General features: G+C 52.4%; 2 protein-coding genes across 6 annotated transcripts in view; one reads left to right on the top strand and one right to left on the bottom strand.

Annotated features, from left to right (window-relative positions):
- The window catches only part of EVL (Enah/Vasp-like), a 213,842-nt gene extending 210,744 nt beyond the window's left edge, over positions 1 to 3,098 (top strand). For all 5 annotated transcript variants that reach the window (XM_053601670.1, XM_053601668.1, XM_053601671.1 and 2 more), the window contains 2 exons: positions 233 to 290; positions 2,574 to 3,098. In XM_053601670.1, coding sequence (XP_053457645.1) covers positions 233 to 290; positions 2,574 to 2,611 — 96 coding nt within the window. In that variant the 3' untranslated portion in view covers positions 2,612 to 3,098. The remainder of the gene's footprint in view (positions 1 to 232; positions 291 to 2,573) is intronic.
- Positions 3,099 to 5,018: 1,920 nt separating this feature from the next.
- On the bottom strand, positions 5,019 to 25,337 carry DEGS2 (delta 4-desaturase, sphingolipid 2). Its single transcript, XM_053601674.1, has 3 exons — positions 25,071 to 25,337; positions 7,310 to 8,052; positions 5,019 to 5,533 (listed from the first exon to the last, which is right to left on the bottom strand). Exons 1-3 carry the CDS (start codon positions 25,150 to 25,152, stop codon positions 5,387 to 5,389), a joined length of 972 nt encoding a protein of 323 aa, XP_053457649.1. The 5' UTR covers positions 25,153 to 25,337; the 3' UTR covers positions 5,019 to 5,386.

The raw sequence follows: 25,337 nt of genomic DNA, 5'->3' as shown, positions 1-25,337 counted from the left end.
CACCCATATGCAGCATGGGGGAGCAGGGGCAGTAGGATTTTCCTAGACATCTCTGACCATCCTGACCTCCATGTGGGAGGACAGCTGAGGGGCCATAGGGAGTCTTGGCAAGGGTAAGAGCAGCTCTGGAGAGAGGCCTGGGAGGCCCAACCCTTCTACCACATCTCCCACCAAGACCAGCTCCCCTGTCTCTGATGCCTGTCCCTCCTCTTTGACACTCTACTTCCAATAGGAGATCCTGGAGGAGGTTGTGAGAGAACTTCACAAAGTGAAGGAGGAGATCATTGATGGTGAGTGAAGGGCCCACACTCAGACGAGGGACCTCACCCTGGGCTGGCCACAAGATAGAACGTCTCTAAGGGGACAGAGCTGCAGTCACCTACAGTGCGGGCCTTCTAGGTCACGCAGCCTGCAGATTTGAGCCAGGGCCCCCAGTACTATACTTAAAAGATTTCACTCTCCTCATAATCTCTAGTTGAGGAAACTGAGGCTCAGAGAAGTTAAATGACTTTCCTAAGAATGTGTACCTCCCTGGTAGTATGATGCTTGAACCTGAGACTTTTGCACTTCTCCCTGCTTCTTCCTGGAGGATCAGGATCAGCGTGCTGATCCTGTGTAGAATAGGAGGGTAAACCTAGCATATATTCTGAAGCCAAGCCTGGTAGAAGTGGATTTTTTTTTTGTTTTTTTATTTCATTATCTGTTGACTTACTGCCACCTCCAGTCACTGGTATTGGCGTTCTGAGGGGACTGCTGCCTAGAGCCACAAACTACCTTCTAGGCCTGAGCCTCCTTGGCCCTGGGGTGGAGAGCAGGGATGGAGCTAGCCTCTGGCTCCAGAGAGCAGGGCCAGGTCCCCATGCAGCATCACATCCGTCCTTCCGGTTCCCAGCAGATCCTCTGAGGGAGCTGGCTCAGATCTGCAGCCAGAGGGAAAGGGGAGGTTTGGGCAGGGCAAGCTCAGCCCTGCTACAGAACAATGACACACCACCTGTGCCTTCCCAACCAGGGAACTGGAGTCGCACACCTGATGGCTGGGTCTGACTCCTGGGCCACCAGCAGTGACCTGGGCAAGAGGGTCCCATGAACCCAGAGGGGTGGAGGCTGATGGCAGAGGGCTGACTGGACTCTAGAGGGAAGAGGAGACCCAGCAGGAGCCTGCAGGCTGGGCCTCCACTCCTGGCCAGCCACGCCCTTGTTTGGGCAGAGAGCACTCAGTTCCTGTTTGTCCACTTCCCCTGGAAGACCTGGGCTGGGGAGATAAGGAGTAAATGAATGAGCAAAGTGAAGCAGCCAGAGCCACAAGGCACAGAGCCAACTATTAACTCCTCTATATTGCTGGGTCCCTTCCGGCCCCCAGGGCCAGAGCTGGATCAGAAACCTGGAACAGGCACGGCGCCTGTAGCTCAGTGGTTAGGACGCCAGCCACATACACTGGGGCTGGCGGGTTTGAATCCTCCAACCGGGCCCAGGCCTACTGAACAACAATGACAACTACAACAAAGAAATAGCTGGGTGTTATGGCAGGTGCCTGTAGTCCCAGCTACTTGGGAGGCTGAGGCAAGAGAATGGCTTGAGCCCAAGAGTTTGAGGTTGCTGTGAGCTGTGATGCCATGGCACTCTACCTAGGGTGACATAGTGAAACTCTGTCTCAAAAAAAAAATAGAAAAGAAAGAAACCTGGAGCAGGCCTTGGACCAGAGGCAGGGCTGCCCAGCCAGCCTCTATGCAGAGGGGGCAGCTGGGATGGAGGCAGTGTGGTGTTATGGGAACCTTAAGCCCTTGGCCTGCCACAGGTGCCACCCTAGCCCGTTGGGAAGCACAAACCATGCCAGGGCCCTGAGAAGTGGTACCCTGCTATTGATGGTGGCCCACCCTGGCCCAGTGAGGTCTGTTGAGGGAGAGCCCTCAGATGACATGGAGGAAGAGGAACAGGAGCAGGGGACACCAAAGGCTTAAGAGGGAGAAGGGACAGGCTCAAATCTGGGGAGAGACCTGGGCAAGGGTGGAAGGCATTCTCCATAACCCTGGGGGGAGAGGGCCAAGAGCAGCCCCTGCCTCAGCTGTAGAGGAGGGAACTTCCTGCTGCCCCTGCAGAAGCCAGGCAGGCCAAAGCCTAGCCTCTACTCTGTCAAGGAGGGGCTCCTAAACTTCCACACAGACCTGGGTGCTCACCTGTCCAGGGCCTCCAGAGATCCTGCATCTCAGCACAGGGCAACTCCTCACACCAGTATCCTGTAGCCCACCACCCTCAGCAGTTCCAAGGCATGGGCTAGTCACTGGCCTCCACCCCACAGCTGGCTCCTAACAAAGAGGTGACAGCATGGATTACTGCAGGAGAAATGACAGATGAGACCCCACTCACTTTATTGTCACCCCAAAGGTGTATGCTAAGGACCACAGCACTGCTGGGCTTCTAGCCTGTGCCCCAAGGCTCTGGGATCCTCCCTCAGGAGACTGAGTAGGGGAGATGGACACTGGAAAGGTCCACAGAGGGACGCAGAGGCACCTGGTAGGAGCTGGGGCCGGGCTGGTCACGACTGCACTGAGCTTCCCCTGTGCCCTGTTCCTCAGCCATCAGGCAGGAGCTGAGTGGAATCAGCACTACATAAGGTGGCGGCGCTGAGACGTCAGGTCCATCCAAGAGGACAGCAAGAAGGCCATCCAGCCCCAGGCCTCCAGCACACGCAGAGCACACACAGGAGCTTGGACGTGCTCATTTAAAAGTCTTAATCTGTGATAAAATAGTAAAACGAGGAAACAAAGTTCAGTTCCAGGATTTTTTTAGATTCTACCTGACACAGAACACCAGGTCTACTTGTCTTTCTTTGTATTTTATATTTGTTATTTAAGTGTATATTTCTTTTGGTTTATAGAGAAGATGCCCCCAAATCCTGCTTCATTAGATGGTTTCCAAGTTTTCTCCTAGGTGACACTTTTAGCACCTCAGCTGGCAATGACAGCCAGGCATGGCATGGTGTCACCACACACAGCAGAGCTGTCTGAGTGCAGCTCCATCCCCAGCAATCATGGTGTTGAAACTGTCTGTCCACACACTGTGGTGTCTATGTCCACACAGTAATAAACAGTTTATGGTCCACACCCTGGGTTGCGGTTCTCACTCTCTTGTGTTTAACCTCCTGGCAGGGGATGCCCCTTTTTAGGGATGGGCCCAGGACCATGGTGAGCAGGCGTCATAGGAGCAATACAAGGTCACCTACCATACAAGTGGCTGGGCTCAATCAGAACATCCCAGAGACCCAGGCGTGTGTCCTGGGGGTAAGGCCTTGCAACACCACAGAGGCCCTGTGTGCATTCTGGCTGGCAAGGCCCCCGCAAGTGTCCTGATTAGATGAAGGAATGGGAACCTGTGGCTCATATGGTGGGTAAAGGGAAAGTGGCTTTGCCTTCCCTTGGGATCTGTTCCTCCAAGGTCTCTGCCCTATGGCATCTCAGCAGTCCGCATGCCTGCCACCAGTACCAGAATCAGCTCCCCACTGTGGCAGGAGATAAAGGTCTGACCCTTGCAGGCCTTGAGGTCCTATGACTGTTCATGCTCTGGGTTGTCCCACATGACTTCCTGGGACCACAGAGCAGTCCATATGCCCAGCCACCTTCTCAGGGCCACTGGGGGAAGGTGCTCACCTTCCAGGCCTGGTCTACTGATTACAGGGGCTCTGGTCCGACTACTGATGTACCTCAACTCACTGAGTGTTCCAGAAACCCTGAAAGATGGGATATGATTGTCAAAAAGGTGAGAAGCCGAGCAAGGCTCAGTTCTCAGAGTGGCCTTCCCCGGCTCTAATGGCCATTCTAACCCAAGTCCAGAGGTCCCATAGTGTCAGGACTGGGGGGCTGGCAGGCAGCCTTCAGAGGCACCCAACCCCTGCTGACACCCTCTCCCCCAAAAAGGACAGGTTTCCTCCTCAGAACTGCTGACAGAAGCACCCTCAGACCCTGGCCTACAGCTTATGGGTGAGGCCTGAACATGCCCCTTTGTGCTGTCTGCAGCAGAGTATGCTGGTGGGTGAAGGAGCTCTCTAGGCCCAGCCCACAGAAGGGGTTGGCTTATGGGTGGGCCTGTGTGCGCAGGGAGGGGCAACCTGCTTAGGATCAAAGTCCTCTTGCAGAATAAGCCCTGGGGTTCAGGCCTCTCTCTCTGTACTCTGCTAACAGACCACTAAGAGATACAGATACCTGGCACCAGGCAAGGCCACTCCCGGGCACAGGACAAGCACTGTATGTGCCCTCACCCTCCTCCCAACCTTTCCTCTCCTAGAGCAGCAGGGACAGCCCCCACCACCCCCACCAGTGTGAAGGTCCTTGGCCAAGCCCCAAGCTCAGCTTCAGTCTCCTTCCCTTAGTCATGGAGGCTGCTTTCCCAGGCCTCACCCAGGCACCCCTCCTGCTGCCTGCCTGCCTCTGAAACACCAGGACCCCATCACCCCACCCCAGTCCAGCCCCTCCAGAGAAGGAAACCTCTTTAGTCCCAACTGTGCTATCAGCCTTTCTGCGAAAAGGACAGATATGTGTCCTTCTTTCACATGGACACCAAGGACACTGCCAGCCTGCTCCCCGCTGAGAGTTCATCTGTCTGCCTAGCCATCTGCGGCCAGGCACCTGTTCTGTGCAGAGCTGACTAAGTCCCCATCTCTAACGGCTGGGGAGACAGACCACTCTTGGGTGGGAATCCTCTCTGGGCTTGGGGAAGGCTTTCCACAGGAGGCAGGCAGGTGCCAGCGGCAGGGCAGGTGGTGGTAGGGAGGGGCTTCAGGCCACACAGAGTAAGCAGGCATGCCTTCTGCTATGCACACCTCAGAGGCCACTATTCACTGTGGCAGGGCCCTCGGGGAACACTACCTGAGCAGCAGCCACCACCCTCCCAAAGAGCTGGAGCAAGTTGGGTATGACTTGGGACTGGCTGAAAGGAAGCACCACTCAGGCTTCAGGCTCCAGCCAGGGCAGCCCGGCCAGCCAGGCCACCACCACCCTCAGAAGCACAATCCATGGACTGTGACAACAAATGCTGGATTTAATTTAGATCACAGATACACCAGAGAGCTCAGCTCTGTGCAGAGCACCGATGTCATAGTGTGGCAAAGCAGGCCCGGTCCTCACCCACTGAAGCCAGAAGGGGATGGCCTGTCCTGAGGCCCATAGCAAGTCCAGGTGCAGATCAGATGGCTCCAGGTTGCAGCCTGCCCACCATTGCCAGGGCTGGCCGCCAATGACAATTCCAGGGCCCATTGGGGAACAAGAGCAGTAGCAGCTCCAGTACAGGAATCAAACAGTTCAGGGGCACTGAGCCATGGACCAGAGAAAGGGGATAGTGGCAACCTGCAGGAGCAACCCAGGGCTCCCACCCCTGAGATGAAGGCCAGCCAGCCTCACAGACGATCCTCTGCCATCTTGTACATCCGCTTCACCCTGGCATAGGGCCCCAGGGAGTCCTCAAACACAAAATCCCAGAGCACTTTTACCCACGAGTGGTGCTGCGGCAGGTGGTCATAGTACTCGGGCGCAATCTTCCGTACCTGTGGGGAGGAGGGGCTGGTCAGAGACACCTCAGTTGGTCCTCTCTGCTGCACACAGCACGCGTGCATACACATGTCACCTCTCGGTGTCCACCTCCCACTTGCCCCCCCACTTCTTGGGCACCCTGAAGGCTAGTACTGCCTGCAGAGGGGCTTAGTGACCCAAGCTGAGCCCAAGACCCTGTCATAGTGGACACCATCAGGCACGGCTTGGAGCCTGCCACAGGTGGGAGTCGAGCAGGTAAAACAAACCCCCTTCTCTAGGGTTCACCTCCAACTTTCTGACCCAGCCTAGCCTGAGTCCTGCTAGCCATCACAGACAGATGGTGGCCTTGGTGCCCTCAGGCCCTCACCATCACACCCTCTTTTCTGCCTCAGTACTGGTCATTCCCAGATGCCTGTCCTGCAGCCCCTCGCTCCACTCCTAACCCCCCCACCTCCTCCAGGAAGTGCTCCAAGCAGGTCTGCTTGCCACCAGCATGCAGCCCTGCCCTGGCAGGATGGCCTCCTGCCCCCTGAGGGTACAGGGCACATAGAACCCCACTGCATAGGAGGATGACAGGGCTGAGAGGCTTGAAGCCTATGCCTGGGGCCTGGAGCCTCTCACTTTGCTCTAAAGGCTGGTGCTCTAACCAGCCCATGTCTAGACTCTTACTCTGCCACTTCCTGAGCAGGTAGCACCCCTCTCCAAGCCTCTGCCTTCCTGTCTGCAAAGTGGGGCTGATGGTTAACAAGGCACTTGCAGTGGGGCACGGGTGAGATGGTACCGGCACAGAGCAGGCTCTGGAACTGTTGGCAGGAAAGGAGGGGTCAGGCGCAGCTAAGACAGGCACGGGGGCTGTCTTTACTCGAGGATCACATGAGGCAGGCCACATACATGTGTACACAGGGATGCACACTATACACCCAGACAAGCACTCACGTAACCACATGCACAAGCACATGTACACACAAACATCTGCACTCGTGCGTAACAGGGCAAACATACACACGAACGTGCACACACAGACTTGCAAACTTGGGCACCCAAACATCAACACCTCTGCCTCTTCCTGCCTACCCCCCTTTACCACAGGTCATCTCAAGTCTATGTAAGCAGTCAGATGCCATCAAGGTGCCAGACAGGAACCAGCAAAAGGACTCCTCCGCTCCCTCCCCCTTCCTCCTATCTCATTCAGAAATTCTCCAAATCCAGGGAGACAGAGACCAAGGCAGAGGTGCCAACCCTAGACACATCTGCTTCCTGGCAGCTTAGGCAAAACCTCTTTGGTTTACAAAAGGCAAGGTCCACCCCGTCCACACTGGCCATGTCTGACCCAGAAGTGAGATCATGAGGCTGTAACCAGAAATGAGCAGGGACAGGGAGTCTGGAGGCAGGAAAGAGGGTGCTTTGCATGCAGTATCACAAATGCTGGCCCACTTTTCAGAACAGGAAGCTGAGGCACAAAGAGGGCAAGCAGCTTGCTCAAGAACACACAGCCAGTAAGTAGCAGGGCAGGGTTCAAGCAGATTTCCCTTGAGCTAAGCAGCCCAAACTACAAAATGCTTCTCTAGACCCAGCCTCCCTGAATGTACTTCCTTCTCCAGCTGAAGATTCGCCCCTGTTATATGGCTCTTCCTGATCCCTGGGGACCACAAGTGGGCGTGGCCATCCCATGACCAGCCCAAAAAGGAAAAAGCCCAAACATGGCCCAGGGCCCTCCATAAAGTTCCCCACTTGCTTAGACCCATGTCAGTCCTTCTCCACCTCAGCCCTACTGGTCTCCAGCTACTTACAAGGGGCAGGTTGCAGCCTGGGATGCTGGGGAAGTCGTGGTGCTCCATGTGGTAGCCCACGTTGAAGGTGATCCAGTTGAGGGGCCCATAGTAGGAGTAGGTCTCATGGCCCTTAAGGAACATGTAGTGTTCAGCCACAAAGTGGCCAGAGATGGGGTGCAGGCCTAAGCCCAGACCAGAGCTGGCCAGCAGGTAAACCACAGGTTTGAGCCCCCACAGGGCAAAGATGGTGGCATCGGCCACCACCTGCACCAGGGCGTTGAAGACCTCCATGCGGGTCATAGCCTTGGGGTTGACACAGAGTGGCCGCAGTGAGTAGAAGAAGGGCTGAAGGACCAGCCAGACCAGCTTGCGTGCTGGTGTGCAGAAGAGCCAGCCCTCAAGGCGTGTGGGCACGTCCACATCCAGCCCATCACCACCTAGATAGCGGTGGTGGTCCACGTGGTACTTCTTGAAGGAGGCAGCATAGGGCAAGCCAATGGGCAGATTGGCAAAGATGGCAAACCAGCGGTTGTGGGTAACACAGCCCGTGCCAAAGGCAGCATTGTGCGAGATGTCGTGGATCGCCAGAGTCAGCGAATGGTTTATGCAGCCACCGAAGGTGTAGGCCCAGAAGAGCAGCCAGCGCCAAGTCAGCCCCCGCACCAGCCAGCAGGCCAGCAGCTGCACCAGCACCAACGCCAGCACCATCCACTTGAAGTGTGGGTCTGGCCGCATCAGGGCCTTGATGGCAGGGTACTTGGCTGTGGGTAAGACAAGGGGGGCACATCTGAGGCAGGCACTCACTGCAGACATGGGCCACCATCTGCACACAATCCACCCTCCAACCGCTCTTCCTCCCTCCTTCCACCTGTCCTATAAGCCCCCTGGGCAGTGACATGGAGATAAATTCATTCCCTAGCCAGGACCCTTTGCCCACCCTCCAAGATCTCAAAGGGGGATCTGGGCATCACTGTAAGACCTGGCCCTGACTTTGTGCTTTGGGGCCTTGGGAGTGCAGACCTAACCCCCTGGAGGGTTCTAAATAGACTTGCCAGAGTCAGGGGATTTGCCACCAGCCTAAATAAAGAGCAGGTGTCAACATGGTTCCCAGAAACATAAGGACATAATGCCAGGAATCAAAGCAGCCACAGAGCTACAAGCTGCCCAGCCTTTCATGCCCAGGCCAGGACTATGACCATGCTATGCAGTCGAGGCTTAGGTACAACAGAAGAGTGACCATGTGGACTGCAAACCTGGGGGGCGGGTATGGGTGGCCAGTAAGGAGAACCCTGAAGATTCCAAGTTTGTCTCAAGAGTTTCACTTTTATTTTTTTTTTTTGTAGAGACAGAGTCTCACTTTACCGCCCTCGGTAGATTGCCATGACATCGCACAGCTCACAGCAACCTCCAGCTCTTGGGCTTACGCGATTCTCTTGTCTCAGCCTCCCCAGCAGCTGGGACTACAGGCGCCCACCACAACACCCGGCTATTTTTTGCTTGCAGTTTGGCCAGGGCCGGGTTTGAACCCGTTACCCTTGGTGTATGGGGCCGGCGCCCTACTCAGTGAGCCACAGGCACCACCTAAGAGTTTCACTTCTTAAACTAGCAAGTTGCACCTAGAATGTTTATAGCAGCACAATTCCCGATCGCAAAGATGTGGAAACAATCAAGCCCCCACTAGTACATAAATGGATTAATAAAATATGGTATGTGTATATTGTGGAGTACTACAAAGCCATAAAAAATGGCAATCTAGTGTCTTTTTAGACAACCTGGATGGAAATGGAAACCAGTTTTCTACGTAAAACCTCACAGGAATGGAGAAATAAACACACGTACTCAAATTGGAATTAACCAATCAACACTTAAGTTCACGTATGGAAGTAAACCTCAATGAAAGGCAAGCTGGGGGGAAGAGAAAAATATGTACAGGTACAGTGCACACTATCTGAATGAAGGGCACACTTACCTGTATCACTTTGATTCAATTTGTACAAAAACAAAGTACTAAATAAAACATGTATACCACCTAACATTCTGAAATTTAAAAAATCAAGCAAGCAAAGGCCGGGTGTAGTGGCTCACAACTGTAGTCCTAGCATGCTGGGAGGCTGAAGTGGGGGGATTGTTTGAGTTCAGGAGTTCGAGATGAGCCTGGGCAAGAGTAAGACCCTGTCTCTACTAAAAATAGAAAAACTAAGGCGAGCGGATCGCTTGAGCCCAAGAATGTGAAGTTGCTTGAGCTGTGATGATGCCATAGCACTCTACCCAGGTGACAGAGTGAGACTCTGTCTCAAATTAAATAAATAAATAAAACAAGAACTGAAGGAAGTACGGTAAGATGTTGGATACATTCATTTTGCATGGTGTATGTTTATTATAGTATCTTTCGTACTTTTCTGTATTTTGTCTTACAAAAGGAAAAAAAAGGAAATGGTTTAGCGTTGGGGTGCCTAGAAGGAACAGCCAAACCTGCAGGAGAGGCAGGAGGAACAGGGTGGGGTGGATGCCCAGACCCCTGGGGGAGGCAGGCCAGGGGGTCTGGCAAGACAGCTAGCTGTACCTTCCAGAAACCTGTGACTCTTTGGCAGGAGGGGCTGGCAGGTTGGAGGCAGAAGGCAGATAAGGAGACTGAGGCTGTACCCAAGGGTGGGGAAGGATGGGGGGGTTACCACCTACTTCAGGTGACAGATACGCCTAGGTCCACTCTGTCCCCTGGCTCCTGAGCAAGGGCAAACAGACCCTCAGAGACAGACCCAGCACCATCACAGTTGTAGAAACCAAGTCAGAAGGGCAGGCAGCTTGTCCCAGAGCACCCCCAGGTCAGTCAGCACTGGTCTCTAGGTCCCTAGCATCACCAGTGTCCATGCCACCCCACTGAATGAATAAGCAGGAGGCCTAGGCTCCCCTCCTCAGAGCTAGCTGTGAAGAGGGTCCCCCAGGACTGTAGCAGAGACTAAGGCCCAGGCTGGAATCAGCCCACACCAAGAAGGAATATGCCCCAGCTCTTTCCGAGTACCCCAGGAGGTGCCTGCCTCCCCCAAGCACAGAATAGGAAGGGCCAGTGCTGCTCAGCCCGCTCAACCCCTCCTTCCTCACAGCCAGTGAGGGCCATTGTGGCCCTAAGAGATGAGGAGACTAAGGCTCGGGATGATACGAAAGTGGGGGGAATTCCCACACCTGAAGGCATGTCCTTGGCCTCCAAATTCCAAGAGGATGCGCCTGGTATGGGGACGCCAGCCTGCAAGGTACAGTTATATCTCTCCAGCAACTGAAGACAAATTAGTGTGTGTAGGAGAAACACATGCATGGGCAGAGGGATTCTGCCTCGGGCAAGGAGACTCAGGCATAAAACCCTCCTGCCAAGCTGCCAAACCACAAGCTCAGACCTAGAAACCTGCTGGGCCCTGTCCTCATTGTGTGGCAGGGCTGTCTGTGTTCCTGCCCCTCTCTGGGCCTCAGAGTCCCTGATATAAGATGGTGAGGGTGTGCTGTGCCTCACAAGGTCTCATTCCCACTGAACCATCCTCCTAACAGCGGCATATCTTGTGTCTGCTGGGAGATGCTGGGAAGAAGTCGGTTCCCATGTCCTATAACCATAGGCCCAGCTGCCCAAGAAGCCAACAAAATCCTTCAGCCCAACCAGCCCTGTGGTTGGGCCCCTCCTGCCTGCTCACCAGAGTGTCCACCAAGCCCTGCCTCACCTTGCAGTTATGTATTCTTGGCCCCAAACCAAGTGAGCAGTGGACGCAAGAACTCCTCCAGGTGGCCAAATGTGGTGCCCCACCCTCTCAGGGCCAATGCTGCACATGACCTCAGAGCAGCCAGCAGGGGTGGGCAGAGCCAAGATACCCCACCACCCTGGCCCCGACTCCTGCCTTAGGCCTGACCCAATGTCACTAAGCCTGCGACAAGCTCTCTGCAATCTCCTGGACTCTCTGACCCGAGAAGCGATCTCCCTGGAAGCAGGCCAAGGAAATGACCCAGTTAGATCCACAAGGATGATAGCCCTAGCACATGTGCACAGCGGAACTTCAGAAAGATCACACAAGGCCAGCAATTGGTAATAAACCTCAGCCCCACTCTACAGGGGGCCCATGGGGGAATGGGAGGAAGCAGAGTTCAGGGCGAGGTTCAAGGGCAGGCCAGCTGGGTTCAAATTCTAGCCCCAAATAAGGGCTCCTATCTAGAACATACAAAGAACTCAACAACAAAAAGACAAAACAACACAATTAAACCATAGGCAAAGGAAATGAATAGACATTTATCCAAAGAAGATACCTAACCGGCTGAAAAGTACATGAAAAGATGCTCAATGTCCTTAGTCATCAGGGAAATGCAAATCAAAACCACAGTGAGATTAGCCACTTGTGGCTAGCAGCTGTCCTTGGAGAGCACAAGTCTTAGAGCTTACTCCAGGCTGTGCCATTCATTGATCCACGTGCCTCTGGTTTCTCTTAGGTAGATAGTCAGTAGAGTCAAGTTGAGTTCACCTTCATCCTCTGTACTGCTGGGCTTCAGAGATGATGATACTAGGAAGTTGGCCTTCCGGTAACACTCAGATTAGCAAGATGGTAATGGAAGATGCACCAGAGCAGAAAAATAAAATAAATCTTCCCTACTTCTTCCATCCTCAGAGAAATATCTTGAGATAATCATGGAAAAGTCCCTCTCTGTTCCCTACCATGACCCCAGAACACACTTGGCATCCCACAGAAAATATGCAGAATCACACGATCACCCGAGCCTCCAATTAAGAATATCCCACCTTCAATAAAATAGTATAAAACGCAAAAGAAAAAAAAGAATATCCCACCAACTTTAAATGACTTCCAATAAAGTTGATGAGTTTGAATTGCAATAAATAAAATCTTAAAAAAAAAAAAAAAACCACAGTGAGATATAGATACCACTTCACACAAAGATAGTGCTGTGGTTTTAATGTGTCCTACAAAACTCATGTGGAAATTTGACCCCCAATATGGCAGTGTTGAGAGGTGATTGAGTCATGAGGATTCTGTCCTAGAAAATGTATTAACCTGAGCCTGGGTAAGGTGCCTCATGCCTATAATCCCAGCACTCTGGGAGGCTGAGGAAGGAGGATGGCTTGAGCTCAGGAATTTGAGACCAGCCTGAGCAAGAGCAAGACCTCATCTCTACTAAAAATAGAAAAATTAGCTGGGCATGTGGTGGGCACCTGTAGTCCCACCTACTTGGGAGGTTGAAGCAAGAGGATTACTTGAACCCAGGAATCTGAGATTGTTGTAAGCTAGGTTAACACCATGGCACTCTAGCCTGGGCAACAGAGTGAGATTCTGTCTCAAAAAAAAAAAAAAGAAAGAAAGAAAGAAAGAGGGGAAAAAAGAGTAATAAGAGTAATATCTTACTCATTACAATGGAGTCATACCTTCTATGAGTTATGGAAGGGCAACCAATAGCTTTATAAGAAGAGAAACCTGAGTTGGCACAGTAGCATGCTTGGAGCCCTCCCTATGTGATACCTATGCCACCTTGAAATTCTGTTGAGTCCCCACCAGCAAGAAGGTCCTCACAGATGCAGACCCTTGACTTGGGATTTCTCAGCCCCAGAACTATAAGAAATTACCTAGTCGCAGGTATTCTGTTATAAGCAATAGAAAATAGACTAACAGGCGGCGCCCATAGCTCAGTGGGTAGGGCACTGGCCACATACACTGAGGCTGGCGGGTTCGAACCCAGCCCGGGCCTGCTAAACAATGACGACTGCAACAACAAAAAAGCAAGCGTGTGGTGGGTGCCTGTAGTCCCAGCTACTTGGAAGGCTGAGGCAAGAGAATCACTTAAGCTCAAGAGTTGGAGGTTGCTGTGAGCTGTAACGCCACAGCACTCTACCAAGGACAACATAGTGAGACTCTGTCATCCCCCCCCCAAAAAAATAGACTAAGACAGCTAGAAGTTTTTATTTTTTTAAAAAAACAATTATTGATGAAGATGTAGAGCAATTGGAATGTTCATGTATTGTTGTGAGAATGTAAAATGTTGCCCTTCCTACGGAAAACAGTCTGACAGTTCCTCAAAAAGCGAAACATAGAATGCCACGTGTGCCAGCAATTCCACTCCTAAATATATACCCAAAAGATTTGAAAACAGACTCAAACAGATACTTGTACACCCATTCTCATAGCAGCAGTATTCATAGTAACCAAAAGATGGAAGCAACCCAACTGTCCATCCAGGGATGAATGGATAAACAAAATGTGGTCTATTCATATAGTGGAATATTACTCAGTCTTAAAAGAAATCCTAACCAGGCCTGGTAGCTCACACCTATAATCTTAGCCTTCTAGGAAGCCAAGACAGGAGGATCTCTTGAGCTTAGGAGTTCAAGAACACCCTGAGCAAGAGCTGTCTATTAAAAATGGAAAAATTAGACCAGGCAAGGTGGCTCACACCTGTAATCCTAGCACTCTGGGAGGCTTGAGGTGTGTGGATTGTCCAAGTTCAAGAGTTCAAGACCAGCCTGAACAAAAGCAAGACCCTGTCTCTACTAAAAATCGAAAAATTAGCCAGGTGTTATGGTGGGTGCCTGTAGACCCAGCCACTTGGGAGGGTGAGGCAAAAGAATTGCTCAAACTCAAGAGTTTGAGGTTACTATGAGCTATGATGCCATGGCACTCTACCCAGAGTGACAGAGTGAGATTCTGTCTCTTAATTAAAATAGAAAAATTAGCCAGGTGTTATGGGGGTCTCCTGTAGTCCAGCCACTTGGAAGGCTAAGGCAGGAGGATTGCTTGAACCCAAGAGTTTGGGGCTACTGTGAACTAGGCTGATGCCATGGCACTCTAGCCTGGGCAACAGAGTGAGACTCTGGACAAAAGAAAAAAGAAAGGAAAAGAAATCCTAGCACATGTTATATATTGGATGAACATCAAGGGCATTATGCTGAGTAAAATAAGGCAGTCAAAAAAGGACAAGTGTACAATCCTACTCTGTGAGACATCTGGAATGGACAAGTCCACAAAGACAGAAAATGGATGAGAGCTTACGGGGGGTAGGGGGGTAGGGGTGGGGCTGGGAATGATTTGGGATGGGGATGGGTTTTGGAAACAGTAGTGTTGATGGCACAACATTATAAATATCATTTATGCCACCAAATTGCATGTTTAAAAATAGTTAAAAATGGGGCAGCGCCTGTGGCTCAAAAGAGTGGGGCACTAGCCCCATATGCCAGAGGTGGCGGGTTCAAACCCAGCCCTGGCCAAAAACTGCAAAAAAAAAAGAATGACAGGCTCTAAAGAAAACGTTAAAAATGGCAAATTTTCTGTTACGTATATTTTACCACAAATTTTTTAAAGTTAAAAAACACACACACACACACACACACACAGCTTTGGGGCAGATGACCTCAGCTCCAGGGACTTGGCTTCTGGGCTCACCTGGGAAGTTAATGAGCTAAGGCAGAGAAAGTTCAGGACCAGGGCAGGTGTCTGAGCCAGTTTTGCACTGTACTAGTTAACAAAAGTAGACTATGGCAGCCTACCAGAATGTTACCTGCAGACAGTCACAGCTGTGTAAATGTGTTTACAGGGATAGGAAGGTGCTGGAATCAAAGGCAATGGAGTATCAGGGCAATTAATTGTTTTCCTTTCAGCCCTCCCAACATTGCTTAATGATGGCTTCCTGAGTTGTGCCAGGCAGGCTGAGAGAGACACGTGGGGGTAGGGCCAAAGTTCCAAGGCATCAGAGCAGTCTTTAAGATGCAGGAAAAGATTTGGCACCTGAGGTGGGCAGAATAACAGGTTCTAAAATCTACCCACATCCTAACGCCATAACCTGTGACTATGTTAGGTTCCATGGTCAGGGAGAACTGAGATGCAGATGGAATTCAGGTCACTAATCAGTGACCCTACGTTGCAGAGATGACCCCGGGCTATCCTTGTGGGCCTGGCGCCATCACAAGGGCTCTCAAGAGTGAATGAGGGAGGCAGGAGAGGAGATCCCAGTGCTGTGACATGAGACAGACTCGTCCTGTCCTGCCTGGCTTTGAAGATGGAGGAAGGGGCCATGTGCCAAGGAGTGTGGGTGGCATCCAGAAGCCAGAAAAGGCAAGGAAATGGATTTTCCCCTAGACTCTCCAGAGAAATGCAGCCCTGCTCATACCCTGATTTTAGCTCAGTGAGACACATGTCACACTCCTGACCTCCAGGGCTGCAAGGTAATGAATGTGCTGTTTTTAAGCCACCAAGTCGATGGGCATCTGTTACAGTGACACCAGAAACTGATATAGCAACTGTGGCAGGAATGAGAAAATAGGGGGAGGGGTCAGCAGACCTCACCAGTCCATCCCTCCTTCCCTGCCCCTCTGGATACACAGGCCAGTCGGACTCAGTCCTGCCCTTTGAGGGCCCCACTGCCCACCAGCCCTGACTGAGCATCACCCCATCAGGCTCAGAGAGGGTGTGACTCTGGCAAGAGAGACAAAAGGACACCTGTGGACCCCACACTAGCCTTCTGCTTAGAAGGGCAGCCAAGATAATGGCTATGCTCTGGGCTAGTGAATGGGGTGGCGATGGGTGACCAGGCATCACCCTAGCTTGTTCCTGCCCCAGTGGGAGCTAGGTAAATGGAGACACTTCGTAGGGTGTGTTTCAGTGTCATCCAGAAAGGTGGCGCTTCTAATGGGGGCCCTGGGTATGTGGACTCAGGCAGGAAGACATGTCTTCATGGCGAGCAGGTCAAGAAGGGCATGCAGCAGGCTCAGGAGGGCTCTGGCATGGCCCCAGGCAGGGAAATTGCATGCAAAATCCCCTGAGCCTTTGCATACTTGGGTGTCAGGCTGGGGCACATGGGCTCCTCCTGCTCACCCAAGGAGTGCCTCTGGCACCAGCCTCCACCTCATCCTCCCTAGGACAGTGGGCAGCTTCTCACCTACCCATCTGGGCACTTGGGCCCATCTGGAGACCCTCACACTCAAAGCCACATGCATCCACAAGGCAGGCAGCTCCTGCTTCTCTTGGAAGGTATCCAAGTCTTGGGGCTAGAGGTCAGGCAAGCCACACCTGCAGCAGGTGAGCTCTGAGGCAGATCCCAAACCCCTGATTCTTGGGTCCAGGCCAGCACATTCATGCCACTCCTATGCCCCTCAGAGGAAAGAGCAATGATGACCTGGCAGCTATGACCTTGGACAGTGGGCCTCAGTTCCCTCATCTGTTGAACTAAGATAATATGTCCGACCTCTGGGATAGAATGTGGTGTCCCTTTGTGGAGCCCCATGCCTTATCTTCCTTTTCTTACAGGTCCACTGCTCCTTCCAAGTCCCAGCCTTCCCTCCACCCTGGCCCAGCAGAGAGGAGCACTCGGAAGGACAGCAGTGCCCACCCTTCTGGTGCCTTGCCCAGCCCCCACTGTGGGCTGTCCTGACTCTCACAGGATGCACTGGGGCCCATAGAGCCTCTGGAACCTCAGGGGCAGCCACTGGGTGGTTCATCCAATGGGCACATGTCTCACATCCTCTCTAGGTGGACGATGGACAGTTCTCGGCACAAGCTGGTACTGGTGTTGTTAAAAACTGTTCTTATCTATGGCAGGTACAGTGGCTCAAGCCTGTAATCCTAGTGCTCTGGGAGGCCAAGGCAGGTAGATTGCCTGAGCTCAGGAGTTTAAGACCAGCCTGAGCAAGAGCGAGACCCTGTCTCTAAAAATAGCTAGGTGTTGTGGCAGGCACCTATCACCCCAGCTACTGGGGAGGCTGAAGCAAGAGGATCACTCTAGCCCAAGAGTTTGAGGTTGCTGTGAGCTATGATGCCATGGCATTCTACCCATGGTGACAAAGGGAGACTGTCTCAAAAAAAAAAAAAAAAGCTGTTCTTATCTGAGTAAAAGCTGGTCTTAGAGCACTTCTCTGGCTCCAGGCTTGTTTTGATGAGAACAAGCCTAAGGTTTCCAGGCCGCAGGAGCTACTGGACCCTGCCATGCTGCCAGAGCAACTAAAAACTCGGCAGAGATGCACGGCAACTAGACACCAGGTAGTGGAGCAGCATGACCGCTGGGAGTGGACAGATGCAGCAAGGCCCAGATAACAAGGCACTTTCTGTAAAGGCTGGCACAATGGCTCACGCCTATAATCCCAGCACTCTGGGAAGCCCAGGTGGGTGGCTTGACTGAGCTCACTGGTTGAAGACCAGCTTGAGCAAAAGCGAGACTTCACCTCTAAAAATAGCCAGGCATTGTGGTGGGCACCTGTAGTCCCAGCTACTTGGGAGGCTGAGACAAGAGAATCACTTAAGCCCAAGAGTTTGAGGTTGCTGAGGGCAACATAGTGAGACTCTGTCTTAAATAAATAAATTAATTAATTAATTAATAAAATAAAAGCAAGGCACTTTCTGGCCATGGTGTAGGGAAGAAGAGCCCCAGCAAGGCACAGAGCCCCAAGGAGCTGCACAGGCAGAGAACAGCACTCGGGGAGGCAAGGACCACACTGCAGTCCCAAGGGGCTTCGCTGGAGGCAGAAGCCCCTTGACAGCTCTGAGAGCAGCAGCCTGGGCAGTTCCAAGCCCAGGGGGTTCCAGAGGTGGCTCAGAGCTGGGAATCCCAACCACTGGGCCAGAGAGACCTCGGGGAACATCCCGGTCCCAAGGGGCGACCCTAGGAACCACTGTCTTAGGCATGGGGCTACTCTGGACTGTGCACAACCCTCAGGGAAAGCATCAAAACCATCCAACAATCAGCTACTAGGATTGTACTCAACCCTCACCCAAGGAAAACTGCAAAGATTCACCACTTCCAATTCCAGAGCCTCCAGATCCCTGGAGGATTGGGAGGCCCAGGGTCATCCAGGGACACTGGAGACCACTAGCCATGCAGATCATGCCCAGAAGAGAGGTTGTGGCTGAGTGACTTTGGATGCAGTCAGGACTTGTGATAACTGAAGCCATGGCCTGGAGGGGTCCAGCTGCCAGGAGTCAAGGAGAGTCAGTGACAGTAAGAGCGAACAGGCACTCCCTGGACTTAGCAAGGTCACAGGGCCTCAGTAGGAGGCAGAACAGAGGAGAGGTGAGGCAGTGAGGATGGGGGACACGAGAGTAGCACAAGGAAGGGAGGATTGGTTGTTGGGTTAATATGGGAGAGAGGAAGGCACCAGAGGATGGCAGAAGCATGGGATGGAGATGTGGGGTGGGCATCATAGAGGAATGCTGGTGGGAGGTGCCAAATTGTTAAATGAAAGGAGGCCTGGGGCTTGGCGCCTATAGCACAGTGATCACAGCGCCAGCCACATACACCCAGCCTGGCGAATTGAACCCAGCATGGGCCGGCTAAACAATGATGACAACCGCAACAACAACAAAAAAGTAGCCGGGCATTGTGGCGGGTGCCTGTAGTCCCAGCTACTTGGGAGGCTGAGGCAAGAGAATCACTTAAGCCCAAGAGTTGGAGGTTGCTGTGAGCTGTGATACCACAGCACTCTACCAAGGGTGACATAGTAAGACTCTTTCTCAATTAAAAAAAAAGAAGAAGAGGGCGGCGCCTGTGGCTCAGTCGGTAAGGCGCCGGCCCCATATACCGAGGGTGGCGGGTTCAAACCCGGCCCCGGCCAAACTGCAACCAAAAAATAGCTGGGCGTTGTGGCGGGCACCTGTAGTCCCAGCTGCTCGGGAGGCTGAGGCAAGAGAATCACTTAAGCCCAGGAGTTGGAGGTTGCTATGAGCTGTGTGATGCCATGGCACTCTATAGAGGGCCATAAAGTGAGATTCCGTCTCTACAAAAAAAAAAAAAAAAGAAGAAGAAGAAAGGAGACCTAGGAGCTGATAAAGCATTATTTCTGGATGTGTCTGCAAGGACTCTTCCAAGGGAGTAGAACACCACCCAATTGTCTGAGGGCTGGATGGAACAAAAAGGCAGAAAAGAGGATTTCAGGTTTCTCTCCCTTGCCCTCTCAGAGCTGGGACACAGTCTTCTCCTGTCCTTGGATATCAGTCAGAACTGCTGCCTTTGGACTCCAACACTTGCACTAGTACCCAGCCCAGCCCACCCCAGTTCTCAGGCCTTCATTTGCAAGTTCCACCCTTGGCTTCCCTGGTTCTGAGGCTCTCAGACTTGGATTGGGCCACACTACCAGCATCCTAAGGTCTGCACCTTGCAGATAGCCTATCATAGGACTTCTCAGCCTACACAATCATGTGAGCCGATTCCACTAATACATCCTCTCTCATGTACCTAGATAAAGAGATAGAGACAGAACCAGATCCTATGATCCTATTGGTTCTAGCTCTCTGGGCAACCTGACTAATACCAGGCCTCTTCCAGGGACTCCAGGGAAGGGACATTGGGAAGTGGACAGGACTGGGGCAGGGAGTTGCTGGGCCACAGGAGAAGTAGAAAGCCCAAGGAGGAAAAGGAGTGGATAGAAAAACTGAGTCCTGGCAGCCCCATGAGGAATTGCAGGCCAGCATGTGCTAGGCCTGGCCCTGGCTGGACACCCAAACCTGGCCCAGCCAGGTGGCTCTACCTCGATGTGAGTGCTCAGCTGACCTTAGGTGTGGCCAGAATCGCCTTAAAGGATTTGGTGTACAGGGCAGCCTGCAGCCCAACACGCACAGCCACCTGGAACCAAAGAGAAACAAATCCACACAAATGTTCTTCTAGCAGCGGCCCCAGGTGGGGCCCAGGGAAGCTGTCCAGCTGGCCATGAAAAACAGCAATTGCTGGAAGTCGTGCTGTCCAGCATGACATAGGTTGGAGAATCTGAGGTCCAGGGAGGCTCAAGGAAGGGCCCAACCAGGCACAGCAAGGCTGACAGAACCAAGACTTGAACTCAGGACCCTACTTCATATCTGCACAATGCTAAGCTGGGGTCATAGGCTCTATCAGCACATATTCAGTGGGCTATGTTGGAACAAAGCACCCAGCGAAAATACTGGGTGAGACTCAGTCCAACTGCTGAATGTCCTTGGGCAAGACTCAGTCCTTCTCTAGGCCCATCTCCTCAGTTCCATCTCTAAGGCATCTGTGCTAACAACCTCTGCACTGTGAGCACATGGAGGTGGGAGTCTATCCTGGGGATACATGAAGAAAGAAGAGACAGCAGGTGCTGTGGTATGGGGACAGGTGGCACCGTCTAGGACTAGATGCTCCTGCCACTTTCCCAGGGAGGCCAACTGCCATCAAATGACAGTCACTTGCTAGCTACATGGGAGGTGTTCCTTGCCATTGTCTGTCATCACCCAGGTGCTCCTCAAATTTCTAACATTCCACTCTGCTGTCATCTGCTTCCCAGATTCTATTTGACCCATCACCTGATGGGCCCCACAGGAAATGCTTAGATGGCACATCTTGGGCAGCCTCCTGGCCTTTCCCTCATGGGCAGTAGAATAACAAGCCTCTCCTCACAAAGGCACTCAAAGCCCTCTTAGTCCCTTCCTTCCTAAACATCTTCCTCCCAGCTCTGGCCTAATGCTTTAAGAAGCCTCTTCCCACAGCTTCCACCTCTGCCACTCAGGTTTTGGGCCAAAAGACAAGCTTAACCCTGTCTATTTGTTGTGGCAGACACCTTGAGGACCTAGTGTAACACAGAAAATTCAGAAAATGTCTCAAAGTGCCTTCAGGAGTCACCATGCCCCACCTCCTCACCCGCCTCTCGCTAAACCTGCTTTTCATTCCATTGACAAATCTGTGCTAAAGGTTGGTGAACGTATAGCCCCATGTCACAGAGATGGGAAGGGACCCAGCCCTAGAGCTGGGCATCTCTGTGGCTAGATGACAAGAACCTACAAATTCCCTTTGTAGCTTCAGCTGGTTCCGTTTGGGATTTTACTGCTTACATTGAGAGCCCCAGCCAAGACCTCTCCTAAGCAAATAATCTAACAATCTTACTTCCTGGTTTTCCTCTTTTGTTTTTCTTTGGTTATTTGATTTTTTTTTTAACTTTGTGAACTGTGCTTTCATAATTAAAGAAGAAAAAAACTACAAAGATATTCGTTGTCAAAAAAAACCTACAAATCCAAAGCCTGCTTCTTATTCCACTGGCCATGCCTGGGCTGGTTTTTGATGAAAACAAAGTCCTGCTGTCTCCATGCTCACCCTCTCAGTAGAGGGTACCTCACCTTGACCTAGGAGACACAATTCTGAGGAGCCTATCCCCACCCCAAGCAGGAGCTACATATGGACTTAGAACCCACCAGCAGAGCTCCTGGAGCCAGATCTTTGCAAGGACTTCCTGGGTTCTGTCTCCAAGAACAGGATCTTTATTAAACATCCCCGGGCTCCTGGGAACTTAGCATAGGCTGCCACAGCTAGTTGAGTGTGACTTCTGGGCTGTGTGGCCCTGGGCAAGTCACTTTCCCTCTCTGAGCCTTATTCTGTTGAGAAGAGATACAGGTGGGATTTCTCCCAGGGCTAGGAACAGTACAGGCATCAAGAAAGCAGAGGTGGGGCGGCACCTGTGGCTCAGTGGGTAGGACGCGGGCCCCATACATGGAAGGTGGCGGGGTCAAACCCAGCCCGGCCAAACTGCAACAAAAAAATAGCTGGCATTGTGGTGGGCGCCGTAGTCCCAGCGACTCAGGAGGCTGAGGCAAGAGAATCACCTAAGCCCAGGAGTTGGAGGTTGCTGTGAGCTGTGTGACGCCACGGCACTCTACCGAGGGTGATAGAGTGAGACTCTGTCTCTCCAAAAAAAAAACAAGAAAGAAAGAAAGCAGAGGTAGAAGGGAATTTCCTCCCGTTCCTCTCATCAGAGAAACCACAGACCTTCCCCAAGCCTGTCTTTACATCTGACATTCATTGAGCCCTGGGCTGAACACTACATGATCAGTACAACTCCATACGGAAGATACTATTATTAACCTCTTTTAATTTTTTTTTTTTTGAGCCAGAGTCTCACTTTGTTGCCCTTGGTAGTGTCGTGGTGTCATAGCTCACAGCAACCTCAAACTCTTGGGCTCAAGTAATTCTCTTGCCTCAGCCTCCCAAGTAGCTGGGACTATAGGCGCCCACCACAATGCCCGGCTATTTTTAGAGACAGGGAATCACTCTGGCTCAGGCTGGTCTCAAACTTGTAAGCTCAGGCAATCCACTCACCTCAGCCTCCCAGAGTGCTAAGATTACAGGCATGAGCCACCGTGCCCAGCCCCCTAACCTCTTTTAATTTGGCCGCTCCTCAGTTCCTTCATCTGTTTACTGATTTACCCACAACTAATGCGTGGGTGTTGGGGTCCTTACCAGGAGAATAGCTCCACAGGTCAAAAGTTCTTGACCTCTGTCCCAGAAAGACCAGAGCCCAAAAGGCTGAAGCCATAGAAGGGGAACTCAAAGGAGGCTTCTCATGGAGCTGGGCCAGGGCCCGTGGGGGGCCTGCATGCCATGGGGTTGAATGGAGCCTTACAGGGCTAAAGAATAGAGAGCTGAGCACAGCAGAGAGGAAGGTCGTTCAAGCAGGGGAACAGCTTCTGAAGATGCCTGGGAAGGGGAGGAGAGAGAATGGCACATTCCAAGTTCACTAGCTCAAAACGGCAGGTGGGGAAGAAGCATGGGCAAAGCATGGAGAGCCAGACTCAAGAACAAGTGCTCTGGGGGCCCTGGCCAAAGATGCCTCTCTATATCTTCTCAGCCACCCCTTCCAGAAAGCCTCCTGGATTGTTTCCAGAGTCTGTGGTTTCCACTATTAGGGAGAAATTGTTCCCCATTTCTGGAGTGCCAGGTGCCACACTGGGCACCTTCCCATCTGAAATCTCATTTTATCTTCACACATGATCTGCCCGGTGAGATGACTGCCCATTTCACAGACTGGGAAAGTGAGGCTGTAGCCTGGAGTGTCTGGATCCTCCAGGAGGTCTGGGGTAGAATCCAGCGCCTGTGGGCCAGGACTCTGGCAGCTGTGTCTCCCAGACTTCACCACCTGGGGTCAGGGGCCGATGAGACCTTTGAGGAAAAGCTGAAAACAGCAAGCAGAAGGGACAAAAACAAATTGGACCAAGGAGGCCCTGCTCTACCCTCAGCCTTACCACCTCCTGGGCACCTCCTACCCTATTCACATTAAGTGGGGAGGGAGGAACAGATGACCCCCTAAGGCTCCACCCAGCCAGCCCCAAGAAGCTCAGTGTAGGGGAGGGTGCTGCCACCGGTGAGACAACAGGTAGTTCTGAGTTCTGGCTTGCCTCACAGGAGAAAACCATGAGAGTCACAAACGCACCTAGAGGTTTCCAGCCCCTCTCCCTACTACTTCAAGGTACAGTCAGACTATAGCCACTCAGTATATTTTGTGTTTGAAAGATTTAAAAGTCATAGTGTAGATTTTTCCATAGTCTTGGGGTGGGACAGGAAGACACCAAGATGAAAGACTCTAAAGAATAAGGCCAACTGATTTGACTGCTTTAAAAAAATAAAGCCTCTGTGATAGCAAGAGATGAAGGATAAACGGGGAAGATATTTACAACACATAAAGCACAAAGGATTAAAAGCATCCTATACAAAGAGCTCTAACAAATTAACAAGCAGCAGCACTTGGGAGGCTGAGGCAGGTGGATTGCCTGAGCTCACAGTTTCCAGACCAGCTTGAGCCAGAGAAAGACCTCATCTCTAAAATAGCTGAGTGTTGTAGTGGGTGCCTATTGTCCTTGGCTAGCTACTTGGGAGGCTTAGGCAAAAGAATCTTGTAAGCCCAGGAGTTTGAGGTTGCTGTGAGCTATGATGCCATAGCACTCTACCCAGGGCAACATGGTGAGACTCTGTCTCTAAATAAATACATACATACATACATACATAAAATAACAGGCAAATGATTCAACACAAGAGAAGAAGAAATTAAAATGGCCAACTAAAATTTGAAACCAACCACCAAATAAATTCAAATTAAACTCACAAAGAAAAAGTATTGTTTCCCAGATCTGGTAGGTAAAACATCAGAGAGATTATGAAGTGTGCCAATGCCAGGTGTGTGGGGGTAGGTGGGGTTGAAGGGGCGGGCCTGCCACAGCCTGATTTGGTGGCGTCTAGTAAGTGCCTTTAACCCTATAATCCCAGGTAAAGGACTTCTTACCCTGGGTCAGTCCTGTCTGCGGGTTCTAGATGGGGCTGCCTACGAGAGTGAATTAGGGGTGAATCCACAGTATGGTGACCACCTCCTGTGGTAAAAATGACCTCGCAGAGGCCACGCTACGCGACGAGGGGCGGCAACCGTGTATTAAACTACATGACAAAATAGACGGATTCTTGGTACAATCTTTGTAGATTTTTGAAAGAAAAAATTCTATCTCTCGCTCCGCTTTTGCTCCCTTCTCAGTCTCACTCCAAACGCGCATACTTGGGCTGGGTTTGGCGGCGCCTTTGGCTGCAGGACCCGGCGGCTGTGCACACAGCAGGCGCCCAGCAGTTATCTGCAGACGACCCTCAGGCGCAGAGCTGCCTCTGCAGCAGAGCTGATTGGAGCCCCAGTGAAACGCGTCGCCTGGGGGTCCCATGCCCCGAGTTCGTGCCCCAGCCCGGGTCCCCGGAGTGGTTTGTGTCTCACTGTCCGCAAGAAGCAGTTGAGAGGTCCTCCGGGCTCGCGGACCCTCACTAGGATTCTCAGATTCGTCGGATCCCAAGATCCAGGAAGCAGAGACCCTACCGGAGCTTCAGAACGGGGCGGGAGGTGGGGTGTGTGTGAAAGGGCCCTTCGGGGAGCCCAGGCAGGGCGCTGGGGAAGGAGGTGCAGCATTGCACGTCCCCAGGAGCGGCATGCGGGAGTGCTCGCTGGAATCTCGGGCTCGCCCAGCCCTCCAGACGAGTCCCCACCCCAGGCAGGAGCTCCGCGGCCCACGCTCACCGAGCATCTCCTTGCGCCGCTGCGTGTGAGGCTGGTCGGTGTAGACCCACTCGAAGTCACTGCGGCCCGCGCTGTTGCCCATGGTGGGGCCGGAGCTGGCACTGAGCCTGGGACCGAGAAACTGCTCCCTTGTCCCGGCTCCCGCCGGGCGATGGTCTAGTTCAGGTCCTCGACAGGGGCGGGGCCAGAGTGGGGGCGGGGCGGGGCCCCAGGTAAGACTGACGCCTTACAGTCCTGGCCGCAGCTGGGCGGGTCCAGGCGCCCCGG

This window comes from Nycticebus coucang, chromosome 9 (genome assembly GCF_027406575.1).
Source record: "Nycticebus coucang isolate mNycCou1 chromosome 9, mNycCou1.pri, whole genome shotgun sequence".
Lineage (NCBI taxonomy): Eukaryota > Metazoa > Chordata > Mammalia > Primates > Lorisidae > Nycticebus > Nycticebus coucang.
This window is presented reverse-complemented; position numbering and strand designations above follow the sequence as displayed.

What these genes read in the sequence shown, in the direction of transcription:
- DEGS2 (XM_053601674.1), bottom strand. Translation starts at nt 25,152, where the DNA reads ATGGGCAACAGCGCGGGCCGCAGTGACTTCGAGTGGGTCTACACCGAC. An exon ending in GCGGCGCAAGGAGATGCTCG is followed by an intron (nt 8,053 to 25,070) that starts GTGAGCGTGGGC and finishes TCTTACCCACAG; the next exon opens with CCAAGTACCCTGCCATCAAG. An exon ending in CAGGCTGCAACCTGCCCCTT is followed by an intron (nt 5,534 to 7,309) that starts GTAAGTAGCTGG and finishes TCCTCCCCACAG; the next exon opens with GTACGGAAGATTGCGCCCGA.